Source organism: Sesamum indicum, linkage group LG13 (genome assembly GCF_026168435.1).
Source record: "Sesamum indicum cultivar Baizhima isolate 11 linkage group LG13, ASM2616843v1, whole genome shotgun sequence".
In the NCBI taxonomy this organism is placed as follows: Eukaryota; Viridiplantae; Streptophyta; class Magnoliopsida; order Lamiales; family Pedaliaceae; genus Sesamum; species Sesamum indicum.
The window spans coordinates 15,149,989-15,165,548 of NC_142669.1; the positions used below are offsets into that span (position 1 = coordinate 15,149,989).

At 42.6% G+C, this 15,560-nt stretch overlaps 2 protein-coding genes across 2 annotated transcripts; both read left to right on the plus strand.

The window, feature by feature from the left end:
- Nucleotides 1-5,968: 5,968 nt before the first annotated feature.
- On the plus strand, nt 5,969-6,896 carry LOC148784555 (LEAF RUST 10 DISEASE-RESISTANCE LOCUS RECEPTOR-LIKE PROTEIN KINASE-like 2.7). Its single transcript, XM_088876884.1, has 2 exons — nt 5,969-6,153; nt 6,245-6,896. Exons 1-2 carry the CDS (start codon nt 5,969-5,971, stop codon nt 6,894-6,896), a joined length of 837 nt encoding a protein of 278 aa, XP_088733010.1.
- Nucleotides 6,897-11,725: 4,829 nt separating this feature from the next.
- LOC105176145 (LEAF RUST 10 DISEASE-RESISTANCE LOCUS RECEPTOR-LIKE PROTEIN KINASE-like 1.4) lies at nt 11,726-15,217 on the plus strand. The gene is made up of 4 exons (XM_011098859.3): nt 11,726-12,726; nt 13,477-13,509; nt 13,606-13,941; nt 14,047-15,217. The coding sequence occupies exons 1-4, from the start codon at nt 11,916-11,918 to the stop codon at nt 14,925-14,927; spliced, it is 2,061 nt and encodes a 686-aa protein (XP_011097161.1). The 5' UTR covers nt 11,726-11,915; the 3' UTR covers nt 14,928-15,217.
- The last annotated feature ends 343 nt before the right edge of the window (nt 15,218-15,560 follow it).

Below are 15,560 nucleotides of genomic sequence, written 5' to 3' on the forward strand. Positions count from 1 at the left end.
TTCGCGTATTGATTGGAAAGCGAGTAAAGACAGTAATGTCCGCACGAATGTAGGCACAAAACAGATGTGAGCGCAAAAACAAAGAAACTTTGATAAATCTCGTTGTGTAAATTACAAGAGTTGTAAATACCCCATAATACAATGTTTAAAATGGATGCGATCTTCCTAACCTTTGAGAATATACAATTAACAATCTGCTAGAACTCTCCCCGTGTAGTTTTGTTCGATCAGTCACCTTGTTCGACCCTTTGGTTGATGGCCTTTCACAGGCTCCTTGCTCGATCCTTCGGTTGGTGGCCTTTCACAGGCTCCTTGTTCGATCCTTCGGTTGGTGGCCTTTCACAGGCTCCTTGTTCGATCCATTGATGGCCTTTCACAGGCTCTTTGTTCGATCCTTCGGTTGGTGGCCTTTCACAGGCTCCCAGCTTCAAGCGTAGAACTTCTTCAGGTTTTGTATGTTCCATGGGCGTGGCAAATCGCAACCCTGCATGTCTTGCAACTTGTATGTACCCTTCTTTCTGATCTCAATCACTTTGTAAGGGCCTTCCCAGGGTGGCTCCAACTTTCCCACGTGTTTTGATGCCTCCACCTTCTTCAGCACGAGATCTCCTACCTGCAGCTGGCGGGGTCGAATTTTACGATCATGGCTCTTCATCATTAGGCCCTTGTGATGCAGGATTCAGGCATACGCGGCCTCTCTTTTTTCTTCGATGACGGTGAGGTCGAAGCTTCGTTCGGCTTGGTTCATCTCGGGCTCATACTGCATAACTCTTTGCGATTCCTCTCCGATCTCGGCAGGAATGATGGCCTCGGTTCCATACACCAGGCAGAAAGGGGTTTCACCCGTGGCGGTTCGTGGCGTTGTTCGGTAAGCCCACAAGACCCCGGGCAGTTCGTCAACCCACGACCCCTTGCTCTCGAGGCGAGTCTTCAAATGTTGCAAGATCGTTCGGTTCGTCACTTCGGTCTGGCCGTTCGCTTGAGGATTCACGACTGCTGTGAAGTGTTGCGCGATCTTCAACTCCTTGCACCATTCTGTAATTTTCCTGCCCTGGAACTGCGTGCCGTTATCAGATATTAATATCCGCGGTATACCAAATCTGCATATAATATTCTTCCAAATGAAGTTGATGACTTCCCTCTCCGAGATTTTGGCTACCGCTTCTGCTTCGACCCACTTGGAGAAATATTCGACCGCTACGATGATGAATTTCTTTTGGGCTTGTGCGGGCGGAAAAGGACCTACGATGTCAATTCCCCATTGGTCGAACGGGCATGCTATCTTGATCGGTTCCAACGGTGTTGCCGGCTGATGTATCAAAGAAGCGTACTTCTGGCAACTCTCACATTTCCTCACTAAGTTCTTGGAATCTTCGACCAAGGTGGGCCAGAAAAACCCCTGCCGCATCACCTTCTGTGCTAGCGATCTCGCCCCTGAATGATTACCGCAGCTTCCTTCATGTATTTCTCGCATCACATACAAAGCTCTCTCTCCCTCCAAGCATTTTAGGAGTGGGCCATCCGCCGTTCGTTTGTAGAGCTGACCGTCTATCAACGTGAATCGGGTGGCGCGAAACTTGACCCTTTTTGCTGCTTGTGGGTCGTTGGGCAGGATGCCCTCTCCCAGATATCGTATAATCTCTGTCATCCACGACTCGCCCTCCGAAACGACCTGAATTTCTGTTCCGCTCGCTAGCGCCGATCGATCGCGAACTAAGGCAGTGATTTTGCGATCTCGAATTCCGTCCATTGCTGCCCCAAATTTTGACAGAGCATCCGCTTTGTCATTTTCTGCTCGGGGAACTTGTGAAACGGTACATCCGTTAAATTTTCCCATCAATTGCTGCACCATCTCCTTATACCTTGTCATGGTTCTCTCTCTCGTCTCGTATGCCCCTTCGATCTGCATAGCGATCAGCTGTGAGTCCGTAAAAACCTCTAGATCACGAGCTCCTGCCTCGTATGCTAGCTCCAATCCCAATACCAGCGCCTCGTATTCCGCTTCATTATTTGTCACTGGGAATGATAGGCGGGCTGCGACCTCTATCTCGACTCCCTTGGGTCCTTGGATCAACACGCCTGCTCCTCCGTTGTTCGCATTGGAAGACCCATCTACATGTAGCATCCATTTCGAACAGGTATGGTCGGGGGCGTCGGGCTCCTTCGGATCGCTGGATAATTCTGTGATGAAGTCCGCTAGCACCTGTGCCTTCTGGGCCGTCCTGGGCTGGTATTCGATATCATGTTGCCCCAATTCGACCGCCCATTTGATCAATCTTCCGGAGGCCTCTGGTCGTGACATCACATGCTTAAGGGGGTGGTTCGTCAGCACCACCACTTTATGCGATTGGAAATACGGTCGCAGTTTCCAGGCAGTCACGACTAGCGCAAGAGCGAGCTTCTCCATCTCTGAGTATTGCAATTCAGCCCCTTGGAGCATCTTACTGACATAGTAGACTGGATTCTGATTGTTAGCCTCTTCCCTTATCAGCACGGAGCTAACTGCATTCTCGGACACTCCAAGATACAAGAATAGTGTCTCCCCATCCTTAGGATTTGCGAGCAGCGGGGGTTTGGTGAGATACTCCTTCAGTTCTTGTAAAGCCTGTTCGCACTCTTGAGTCCACGCGAAACTCTTGGGTTTCCTCAAGGCTTTGAAAAATGGTAGGCTTCTATCTGCCGATCGCGATATGAACCTGCCCAAAGATGCAATTTTTCCGGTAAGCTTCTGCATATCTTTGATCGAACTCGGCGATCTCAGGCCCATAATGGCTTGTATCTTTTCTGGATTCGCTTCTATCCCTCTTTCACTGATCATATACCCCAGAAATTTCCCACCTGTCACTCCAAATGTGCATTTGTCCGGGTTGAGTTTCATTCCATGCGACCTCATTATGCTGAATGCCTGAGAAAGATCTTCGATGTGGTCCTGCGACCTCTTACTCTTGACCAGCATGTCGTCGACATATACTTCCATGGTTCTTCCAAGCAGGTCCCCGAACATCTTATTAACCAATCGCTGGTAGGTTGCCCCCGCATTCTTCAGTCCAAATGGCATCATGTTGTAGCAATAGATCCCCTTATCCGTAACGAAGGAGGTTTTGTCTCTATCCTCTTCTGCCAGTTGGATCTGGTGATATCCCTGATATGCATCCATCATTGAAAAGAGTTCGAACCCTGCGGTCGAATCCACCATGGTATCGATCCGCGACAGTGGGTACGGGTCTTTAGGGCACGCCTTGTTCAGATCCGTGAAATCCACACACATTCGCCACTTTCCTGAAGATTTTGGGACGAGCACTACATTGGAGAGCCAGCTCGTGTATTGGATTTCCGATATGTATCCAGCTTTCAACAGCTTCTCGACCTCTTGCCGGATAGCATCGTTCTTTTCCTTACTGAAATTTCTCTTCCTCTGCTGCACAGGTCGAGCAGTGGGGTCTACATTCAACCGATGTACGATCACCTCCGGGTCGATCCCGGTGAAATCCGACGGGCTCCACGCGAACATATCCGCATTTTTTCTTAGAAAGTCTATCATGGCCATCTCCCCTTCGTTGAGGCTGGAACCTATTCTGGTCGTCTTGCTGGGGTCCTCTGTGGCGAGCTGAACAGCCTTGTATTCCTCGCTGGGTTTCAGGTGTTCGGCTTCATACGGTCGGGGCTCCGCGTCCTCCCTGACCTTCTGTTTCTTCGACCTCGGCTCTCCCTTTATCGACAAGTTGTAGCATTTGCGAGCCTCCTTCTGGTCGCATGATACCTCCCCGATTCCATATTCAGTGGGGAATTTCATCTTCATATGGTATGTGGAGATAACCGCCCTGAACGAATTTAACCCCGGCCGACCCAGTATGACATTGTACGTGAATGGGGTATCAACCACTAAGAATTTGACCATCAGCGTTTTTCTCTTCGGCTCTTCGCCCATGGACACCGGCAGCTCTATCGTCCCAAGCGAGGCCACTTCGCTTCCTCCAAATCCGACCAGCGGAGTTTTCACGGGCTCGAGCCTCGCATTCTCCAGCCCCATCCGGTCCACGACATTTTTGAAAATGATGTCCGTCGAGCTCCCGCTGTCTATCAACACTTTGTGGACGGTGAAGTTCGCGATGTCAAGCTTGATGACCATGGGGTCGTTCTCTCCGCCGTCCTCCAATCTGTCCGAGCTATTAAATGAGATGGCCTCTTCACCCTCCACCCTCAGCACGAATTCTTTCTGTCTCACCGATCCGGCTGTTCGGGCGCATCTTTCCGTGTTCGACCCGAATCTCCCGCAGTCGATCCTCCCGCTATTGTGTATATGACGCCCTTTGTGGGTGCGTTGTTCCCACCCATTGGGGGTTTGTCTGTCCTTGATGGGCCCGGATTTCTGTCTCGGTCCGGGCTTCTCGATCTGCTTCTCCTTTCTCCTCCAACCTTACAGTTTGGGGGCACGCGATCTCGGAAGTGCCCTTGCCGAATGAGCCTTTCGATCTCGTCCTTCAGCTGATAGCACTCCTCTGTGCTGTGTCCTCTCTCCCGATGGAAGCGGCAGTACTTGTTAGACATCTTCTTGGTGGGAGTGTACCTCGTATGTCTAGGCCATTTCAGCACGTCAGCATTTTCTACCATCATCAGAGCCTTCTCCCGGGACATGGCTAAGGGAGTGTAGTTGTGGTATTTTGGCACGTACTTAGGCTCCTTCCGTTTCTCCATTTTTGGTTTGTCATTTCCTCCCCCTCTTCCCTCATGCGGTCGTCTGGGAATGTACTCACGCTCCCTTCGCTCCGAATCTTTCATTGCGTTCATCTCCTCCTCGTCGATATACTTCTGTGCTATTGCCATCAATTGCTCAACATCGTAGGGCGGATCGCGCGCGAGGGCGGAGGCGAAAGATCCCTTCCGGAGTCCGTGTATGAGGATACTCACAAGCATGTCAATCCTCAACTCTTGCACCTCCAGGGTCTCATTGTTGAATCGACCCATGAAATTTTTTAACGTCTCATCTTCTCTCTGTCGGATGTTGAACAGATGGGTAGCCGACCTCTTCTGTTTCTTCTTGCTCGCAAAATGAAAATTGAACTTTTGCACGAGCTGCTCGTAGGACTCGACGCTTCCACGGGGCAGGTTCGTGAACCATTCCTGAGCTTTTCCTGTCAGTGTGGTCGCGAACAATTTAGCCATTATCGGGGCTGATTGTCCATAAAGATTCATCACCATCTCAAAGGCGGCTACGTGCTCCTGGGGGTCTCTCATCCCATCATATCTCCTCAGATCGGGTACTCTGAATCCGGGCTCAACGGTCTGAACCAGGATTTCGTTACAGAAAGGGGAGTTCTTGTTCTGCGCGACGATCTCCCCCCGTTTTTTCAATTCGTCGATCTGTTTGTTCAGGCTATGTATCTGTTTGCCCACGCTCTCCACTTCGGCCCTGGATATGACCGGCTCTCTTCTTTTCGCGCGTTCATGGCTGCTGGAACCCGCATCAGATGATGCCGGTCGCTTACTACGGTGATCATGTTCTCCCTGAACTCTTGACTCTCTTATTGGCTCCACGTTTTCAAATAACTGCCTTCTTGCAGTTTCTTTGACCAGGGGGGTCGCTGTTCTCCGTTCATATTCTACTATAGCCTTTCGGCTTGCCTCGTCTATCATCCTTTGCAACTCATCCTGTGTGATTTGGATGGTTGCGCCTGCTCCTCTCCTGGGTGTTTCTTCCTCGGCGGCATTTCTTCTCGATGAACCCTCCATAACGATAGAACTCTCAGAATTTCCCACAGACGGCGCCAACTGATCCGGATCGAATTATTCTATCTCCTGAGACGATCTCACAGCTGTTCGACTAATTCCTCCGGAACAGATTTTGGATCCCCTGAGAATAAAACAAGAACCGTGAGCTCGTCGGGTATGTCCCCGACAATGACCCTCCGACGCTCAAGTTAGGTTGATCGAGAGAAATGTATTCTATCTCAAAGTTCGATCTCAATAAATGTATAGCAGTTACCTCATTTATGGCGTATCGGGGTCTATTTATAGTACACAGTTGTACGGCAAGTACTGGGCCACGTGGCCTCATCTGGTTGATCCCATTCTAATCGGATGGCCGTCATTGTCTGGGTCTTCTGTCACCTCCTACGACCCGGGTCGGGTCCTCTGCGACCCGCCCGTTACGAAGTACGCGGATCCGGTCGCGGAAATGACCATCCTACCCTTAATGAAGGGCTTTTCAGTCTTTTTGCGGGAGGATTATACATATACCTATCAGGTACCCTTTCCGGGGACCTGATGATCCACCACACTGCGGCCACCCGGGGTTCGTGCTGATCTGCGACGACCAGAACAACGTCACCAACATCGATATCGCAAGCATGAAGTATCGCGTTCTGGAAATCGACCAAACAAACCAGACCATGAGGATTGCCAGAGAGGACGTCATGGAGACGACCTGTCCTCTAGAAACGGTGAACACCACCCTGGATTACTCGATCTTCGAGTACGCTGCTGAGTGCACGAATTTTACGTTTTTGTACGGGTGCCCTGCCTCGCATCCCCCTTATTTCAGCTATATTTCTTGCGGGAATGGGTGGAATGATGGTGATGTATATGTTTTGCCTGGAGCTCAGGGACCTGGATATTGTAATGCTAGCGTTATAGTTCCAGGGCCTGTAACTGGGACAGGAGCCGGAGGATTTGTGAATGGTACGCGGTTGGGTCTAGAACTCCAGCAGGGTTTTCTTATTAGCTGGAAGATTGGAGGCATCGCGTGCGGTGATTGTATTGCGTCGAAGGGCCGGTGCGGGTATGATTTTACGACGAATCAAACGACTTGCTTTTGTTCTGATCCAGTACCATACGCTTCTGATACATGCACACCGGTAAACGGAACCTCACCAGCTAAGAAAGGTACGCGTATATAGTGCGTCATGTTTAATTAGCTGCCTTTCGAATGGAATTCTTCATATATATTCTACCATATAAGTCGCTATGAATATCATTTAGTGCTTGAAAAACTAGAGAAACTCTGGCCCTGGAGGAGTCATTTAGTCACGGATGGTTGAGAGCAAGCGAACTAGGATTTAAGCTTTTTTCGTCGTTGATCATCGATTTACTCTGATCATATATAATTGGATATTAATGGATATTACATGGGTCGTGGTTCTTAATTACTGACTCCGTTGATCGAATTACGTAGCATGAATCGAAACATTGCATCTTTTTATTCAAGAATTTCACGAGTAAACCACATGTGACACCAGCAAACGAGTGCTAATTAAACCGGGTTTAAGTCGATGACTGAAGTGAAGTAATACTGGAGAGGTGAGATGTTAGGTAGGTCGGCTGAGGACTTCCCTGCCAATGGCCTATTATTGGCTCGTTGACTCTTTGATAACTAGATGGGCTCGGTGCTTTGGCAAGAACTATTAGGGGACGCGGTGTGTGTCCGAATTAGGGGTTGGAGAAGGAGCTTCAGGATACTTTGTTATACACTAGACTGGGATAAATGCATTTTTTATTTTTAAATATAGTTACTGATGCAATTTTAATTTTTAAATAATTTAAGGTTACTCAAATTTTAATTTTTTTTTTGCACTTTCGGTCCTTCTTTTAAAGTTAACAAAAATTTCATTTAAAGTAAAAAAAAATTGTCATTTTTCTATCATATTGTAGTGTTTTTCAAGTTGTAATTCGATGCATTCATTTTTCTTAATTTTCTTCAAACTTCAAAAGAAAATAAATCAAAAATATAATTTTAAGCAACAGATTTTTTAAAATTTATTCACAATTTTTCAAACTATAAAGGGTTTACCTATAATTACACCAAACCTTAGGAGAATGTGGTGTAATTGTCCCTATATTTATAGGCGCGGCAAAACTATATATGATTACAGTAAGACCATTTTAACAGAACCTGATCTTCTATTAATTCCTGGTGAATTTGTACATATCTGAATTTAAATTGTTTTGGAATCAGATGGAACCGAATACCATATGGGTCTTGGGATGTTTTAGGCATCAAACAGCGTTTCTTCAGAACATTTTTGTCAGTCCAGGAGATTTGATGTAGTCCCTGGTCTTCATAAACTTAACAAAAAACATTCTACGGTTATTTCTGTTGCTCAATAAACCTCAAACCTGTAAAAATCTTTACCTGAAACCATAGAATAAGTTTCAAAACATTGAACATTTTTCTCTGTACTTCGATAAATCACACAATTTCTGTGGAACTTTAAACTTTGAACCTCTCTCTCTAAGAATTCATGAAGAGAAGGATACAAGCGGCCTTTAATCTTGAATTCTGGTTTAATTAGATTTACATGTTTCCATATTCTATTTCGATTCAGATTTGAGTATTCGAATTTTGGAAAAATTCTAATTTAAATTTGACTCGATTAAATTTAAACCACTCATATAGCAAATAAAATACACATGGTGTGCGATTGATGTATAATTCAGAAAAAATGATAAATCACATTGCAGTAATTGGCGTATAGTTCAGAAAAAATGATAAATCACATTACAAGTCTATCAAACTTGTCCTTTAATTGATTTGATTTAACTAAACTTAGCTCGGACAAGAATTTTCTGTAAAGTTGATATCATTTCAGTGCTATGAAATATAGCTCAAAATGAGAATGAAAGGTTTATATTCTTTTGTAACATATATTGAATTATTCAAACGCGTATGGTGTATTTATCATTATAAATTTTAAATTCTTGATTCGATTTCATAAACAAACACAGAGTTGAAGGATTGCAGCTTTTTGTGGGCAAAATTATATTTCTTTTGTCCTGTAACTATAAGTCGTTAACACTTTTGGTTCTGTAACTTACTTCATTTATATATATTTTTTAATGAATTTAATCATGAATATTTCACATTTGGCCTCCATTTTATAAATTTTAGTCATGTGTTTTTGGTCCCTTTTACACTGAAGTAGATCTCATCTTTTGTCCTGTAACTATAGGTTGTTAGGACCAAAATTGTTAACACATGACGAAATGTGCCAAAAAATGACCAAATGTGATATGTTCATGATTAAATTCGCAAAAAGAAAGAACTAAATGTACGATTAGAATAAGTTATTGGGATAAAAAATACTAATAACTTATAATTACTGGAACAAAAATATAATTCTGACTCTTTTTGTGTTTCTGGCATTTCATTCTTCTTCTCTTCCCCCAATCTTAGAGGATGAAATCCATGAATCATTCCTTAATTCCTCATTTCAGTCTCTCTTCCTTTGGTTTGGGGATTTAGTAAAACTCAGACATTACTTACTGTACCAGCCTATTTGTTATCTTTTATTTTCAATTTTTAATTTTTAAAATAATAATTAAAATAAAAACTTATTTATTTACGCGTATTCTCTTCTGATTTGGGAATTTGTCAATGTTTTTAACCTAATTTATATACGCCTATCTCATTTAAAAGTTTAAATTATTAAAAATCAACAGAACTATACAATTTGAATTTTTCAAAAAATGTGTTATCATATATAATACTACAAAGCTCACAGCACGCCGATATTTATAAAATACATTTTAAACATATAACATAAATTATATATACTCAATTTTCCACGGACGGCGCCAATTGATGCGTGTGATATTAGCACGGGTTCAAAGTTTTTAAATCTTTACGTCGGATTTGAGCTAATTGATGAAGGCTCTTGAGAAAGAAGATTTGGGAAACAAAAAGTTAGCACCCCAATGCTTAAATTAGTTCCGAATTTAAGAACTAGAAGAATATAAGAATAAATTATGATGAGAAATTATGATAAAAGTGACATCTTCATATGTAAGGGCACAAAATTAGAGTAGTACAGTAGCAGTAAGAGGAGTTCTTGAGTGTGGAAAAGGGGACGCTTGCCGAGGGGTACCTCCCCTCTTTATAGAGGAGGAGTTCCCTTGTGACAGGAGTCTTGCTGAAGTTTGCATGGCCAACGAGAAAGGTGGGATTTGTGGATATGGTTCCTCCTTATCTGTTCCTTAAGCAACAAATCTCCGGATGAAAAGGAACTCTTTGTGCAGACTCCTAACTGGTGGGAAGTCCTCTTAAGCTGAAGAGTCCAACCCCTTGAGGGCACCTTCCCCCCTTCAGGGTGGCCTTGGAAAGATGCAGCAGGCCTTTGTACTGGGCCTCTTTCTTGGGCCAAGCTTGCAGGTTTCATTCTTGGACAGATATGGGGTATCTCCTTGGGCTGAGCCCAACGAGCCTCCCTCTTGGGCTGATCTTGAGGAAACAGGCCTCTTTCCTTTGCCTATCTATTTTCTGGAGGGCACCCGCCAAGGTCGCTCGCCTATCTAGTTTTTAGGGGGCACCTGCCAAGATTGCCTATCTAGTGTTTTTGGGGCCTCTTATGACTTGGGCCTCTTATGATGTGATGGAGCTTGACTTTCTAATGATTGGATATGAATTTGTTGCCTTCCCCATGCTTGGGGCTAGTTCCAAATTGTTTAGTTGGTCCACGTTTACGCTACATGTTGCTACTCTTATGGGTTGATGGCGTACTATCAAAATTCCTAATAAGATGGCACCAAGCACAGACAAGGCAACAAATTTATATTCAATCACAAGAAAGCTAAGCTCCATCATGTCAAATTAATGTGCCTAGGTGAGGTCGTAGAGGACAAAATAATAAAGTTAATACTTGAATATATATAATTTTTTTTAATTTTATTAGCTGTTAAAAAATAATTAAACATTTAATATCTTTTTTTATTATAAAAATATTAAATAAAAAACTCATAAATCATCAATTAAAAATAATAATTACTAATTAAGATAATATAGCTAGTATATTATATTATTAATTATATAATAAATAATACTTAAAAAATTAAGAAAAATTGTGCCAAGTCTAGCAGTGACGACCTGGCGCAAAAAATGTGCAAATACTAATAATTTGGTGCCGTTAGTAGCACTAATGACTTTAAAACATATGTAAAAAAACTAAAATCATCAGCTAGGGTTAACATCACTAACAATTCATTCTACTTTTGTAGCTATTTCCCAAATTCATATATATTTGTAATTTGTAATTAATATTTAAATAAATAAGTTAATAAAACCACCACACTCGTTAAAAGACAAACATACCTCGATGAGAATTTTCGATACTCAAATAAATCGAAGATCAACATCTTTTTACAAGAATTAAGCCAAATAACCCAAAATCACCACCATCGATTATTCATTGAAAACTAGAGATTTCAACACATATATCTACAAATGCGAAAATTTGGTATTATAAATATTCTAGAGCAATTTAGAGCCAAGATATATTATTTTATGGAGAGAATATTCTTAATTTTTTTTCTTAATTTTATATTCAAACTAATTTAAATATTGAAGAGTTTTAATTGAAGTCCTCCCAACAAACTTAACGTTGGCTTTCTCAAATCCTAGCACTTATCCAAATTAAATTACTTTCCTGTTAAGGACAAACTCGAATTCGGATAAACAACACATATTATATATATATATATATATTTAAATATAAAATTAAATAAAAATTTATATTACATAAATTTATAATAAAAAATTGTAGGGCAAACCTACTCCTCTCTTGTCTAAATTTGTGGGCGATGAAGTGAACCCACAAGACCTTTCAGTGTCAGTAACTACAGTACTTAGAGTCCACATGAAAAGCATTATTGTATACAAACGTAACCAAATTGTGTTCTCAATCCCACTCTATTACAAAGCTAATCATTGAACAATCGCAATTAATAAAGCTGAAGCTCTTGAATCTTTGATTTCTAACAACCCCAGATTTTGTCCATTCGCTTTCATAGAAATTTCCCAGTCAACCAAAGACGGCTGCCAACAGTTTCAACGTTCAACGTTCTTCAACTTTTGGCATTCAAACAATAACCAAATATGCCGTCTCACTGTCTGATCACTTGCTTTCTGCGTCGCCCCAGCAGCAGCAATGCTTCTGTCTCCCTCTCGCCGCCCTCTTCTCGTCATTCTTGCCGCAGTGCTGCTTACGGTGGCGTATTCCCAATCCGCCGCCACCCCCTACGCCAACTGCCGCCGGACCTTCTCATGCGGGGCCATCAGCAACGTCACATACCCCTTCACTGGCGGCGACCGCCCAGCCCACTGTGGGCTCCCGGAGTTCGCACTCAGTTGCCGTGACAATGCCACTGCCGAGTTAACTCACAGCTCAGTCGCCTACCGAGTCCTTCAACTCGACCAATCTCGGAAAACCCTCGTCCTTTCCCGTTCGGATCTCTACAATAACACTTGCCCTTCTGAATTTCGCAAAACCATCCTCAATTCCACGTTCTTTTCCTATAATGGCCCCCAAAACGAAGCCCTAACTTTATTCTACGGCTGCAACACCTCCGCCATGCGTATCAGGCCGTACAATCTCTTCAGCTGCAATTCCAGTGGGTTGAATTTTACGGATGCTTACTACTTAGTCGGGCCGGTGCCCGTGGACCCGATTTTGAGGATTCTTTATTGCAGCGTGAATGTCAGTGTCCCCTTGTTGAGGGCTGCCGGGAATCAGCTCACAGCCTTGCGGCTGAGTCTTGGGCAGGCATTAATGCAGGGTTTTAGTGTGAATTACAGCGTCCCGCATGAGAGACTATGCAATGAGTGCAATAACTTGGGTGGGGATTGTGGGTTTGATTCGGTTTTGAGCCAACCCGTTTGTATTTGCGGCGATAGGCCGTGTCCATTTGCTTTGACGCTTCCGCCTGAAGCTAGCCCAAATGCTCTTCCGCATTTTGAAGGTAATTCGGATTCTTTAGTGTAATCGTACTTCAGTAATTCATTAGTATGTTTAGTGATTTACATTTTAGTATGATCAGTTTCGTGGTTGAGTTCGTGATTTGGATGATGGAGTATGCTATGAAGGGTTGTAGATGGTGCAGACAGTGTTGAGGTTGAACTGACTGTCACATTCATGGTGGATGCCAAATCTATCAGTTAAACACCATAGTTTCGTAGTTACAACGGTGATAGCAAATTTGGATTGTTGATAGTTTATAACTGTGGTTATACATCCCTTGGATGACATTTTGGAATTCTTGTATGGTAATGTATATAGGTAGCAGTATCTCTTTGTTGCTTTGATATTTAAAAGTTTTTCCCTTGCCTTTTCTTTTTTCTTTCTGCTACTCTGATGCCCTGAACTCCTTGCGAACTTTCAAGATCATTTTGCTGGTATCGTAGCAGTGTTGATATTGGAAATTTCATGTTTTGTTGAAACATGTCATTGATCTTGATGTTTTTCATTTTTCAACTTCTAAATTTCTTTGGTAGTTTTGATTGGTTTTGCTGTTTCCAGTTGAACTTGGTCCTGATTCTGGGCAATATGTTCTGTTCGTTTCATTCTTGATCTGTTTTTGGGCCGACAGCATTTTCTTCTCTTGAACTATGTAGGATGGACGGATTATGTGTTTATATTTTATTATAGCAATCCAAAGGGTATGTATATATCTCATACAAACTCACATTCTTTAACCTCATGGTTGCTGCAGGAATTAATCATCCGAATACAGGAAAGGACATAGGTATGATCTCATCCCAGTGTCTACTTTTCATTTTCTTTCACCAAACACACTGCGCTTGGAAAAATGAATAGTTATTGTCTCTGCCTGCATATCCAGCCCTTTTCATAACTGGTGCAATTCTTGCTGGATTTGGCCTGGGATGGTTGATTTTCCACTGTAGACAAGGGAGGAAACAGCGGCTTGCTTCCAGATCTGCCAAAACTGTGAGCAAGGAAATCGAGACTTCTCTCTCTAGCAAAGCCCTCTTTTCTGTTCCTTCTAATAATTTTACCAGAAGCATACCTTCGTATCCATCTCCAAAATCCGATCTTGGTAGGGGAAGTTCGTGTCTTGGGGTACAGGTCTTCAACTACACTGAACTTGAAGAAGCTACTAACTATTTTGATCCTTCGAGAGAATTAGGAGATGGTGGATATGGTACTGTATATTATGGTACGAATACAATCCTTTGTTCTTTGCATGTTAAATTCGCAATTTAACAGAGCAGTATCAGATTTAAAAGAAAAACCCGAAATGATGTTTTTATTCTTTAAACAGGGGAGTTACCTGATGGTCGTATAGTTGCTGTTAAGCGCTTATATGAGAACAATTTCAAGCGAGTGGAGCAGTTCATGAATGAAGTTGAGATCCTGACTCGGTTAAGGCACCAAAACCTTGTTACCTTACATGGATGCACTTCCAGGAGGAGCCGTGAACTAGTACTTGTTTATGAATACATACCAAATGGAACGGTGGCTGACCATCTACACGGAAACCGTGCCAAATCTGGCTTGCTATCTTGGCCTGTACGGTTGAATATTGCCGTTGAAACAGCTGATGCACTGGCTTATCTTCACAAATCAGATATCATACATCGAGATGTCAAAACAAATAACCTTCTTCTAGACAATGATTTCCATGTAAAAGTTGCTGATTTCGGGTTGTCCAGATTATTCCCCAGCGACGTCACCCACGTGTCCACTGCTCCACAGGGGACTCCTGGTTATGTTGATCCCGAGTACTACCAGTGCTACCAAGTGACGGAGAAAAGCGATGTTTATAGCTTTGGGGTCGTGTTAGTCGAGCTTATATCGTCGCTACAAGCCGTGGATACCAACAGGCACCGCCATGATATCAACTTATCTAATATGGCTATCAACAAGATTCAAAACCATAGGTTGCACGAGTTGGTTGACTCGAGTCTTGGCTTTGAGACAAATAGCACGGTAAGAAGGATGGTTACATTAGTTGCAGAATTAGCTTTCCGATGCTTGCAACAGGAGAAAGATATGAGACCAGCAATGGAAGAAGTGCTGGAGACGTTGAGAGGGATACAGAACGAAGATCTGAACGCTCACAAGGTAGAAATAGTCGACATATTGATAGATGCAGATGATGGGCTACTGAAGGGTCCGCCATCGCCAACGCTCGACACCTAATTCTACTGGATGATGAGCTATCCTTTCATCTGCTTTCCATCCACATTTTCTTAGATTTTGTGGAAATGAGGCCTTTGAAATTCATTTATGTTCATCTTGCTTATGGTCCTCACCAGTTTGTTCCCCTGAATTCCTCTATAGTGGCAGTCAGGTCAGTCAGAGAGAAGGCTTTCAGGAACAACTATTATGAGATTTAAGGTACACAAATATGTATCTTCTTGTTGATATCTAAGTTGTAAAAATGTTATTATTAGTGAATCACAAGCATGTGTTACATGTGTTTTTGTTCTCGTTATGGCCCAGGGTGTAATATTAATTTGGGTAAATTTACAACGGTTCCCTTAAAATTTGTCATAATTCATAATTGAAAAATTATAAATACCTTCTAGAATTAACAACGGCTTAACAAATACTCCCAATAATTGGCTGTTGCGGAAAGATACTTATTCTACGATTATTAATATTGGGGGTATTTATAATTTTTTAAAAAAAAGGATAATTATAATTATGTTAAACAAAAGAGAATAGACGAAACCATGGCTAAGAGGAAAAATGCCTCATCCAATACCTGTATAAATAAATAGTCTATCAAAATTTATACCAAACACGTATTGCAAAATGAGTTTAAAAATA

Bases quoted from the DNA above. Each gene is read 5' to 3' on its own strand.
- LOC148784555 (XM_088876884.1), top strand. From the start codon at position 5,969: ATGTATAGCAGTTACCTCATTTATGGCGTATCGGGGTCTATTTATAGT. The intron at 6,154-6,244 runs GTACGCGGATCC...TATACCTATCAG, and splicing joins TGCGACCCGCCCGTTACGAA to GTACCCTTTCCGGGGACCTG.
- LOC105176145 (XM_011098859.3), top strand. From the start codon at position 11,916: ATGCTTCTGTCTCCCTCTCGCCGCCCTCTTCTCGTCATTCTTGCCGCA. The intron at 12,727-13,476 runs GTAATTCGGATT...TGGTTGCTGCAG, and splicing joins TGCTCTTCCGCATTTTGAAG to GAATTAATCATCCGAATACA. The intron at 13,510-13,605 runs GTATGATCTCAT...CTGCATATCCAG, and splicing joins GAATACAGGAAAGGACATAG to CCCTTTTCATAACTGGTGCA.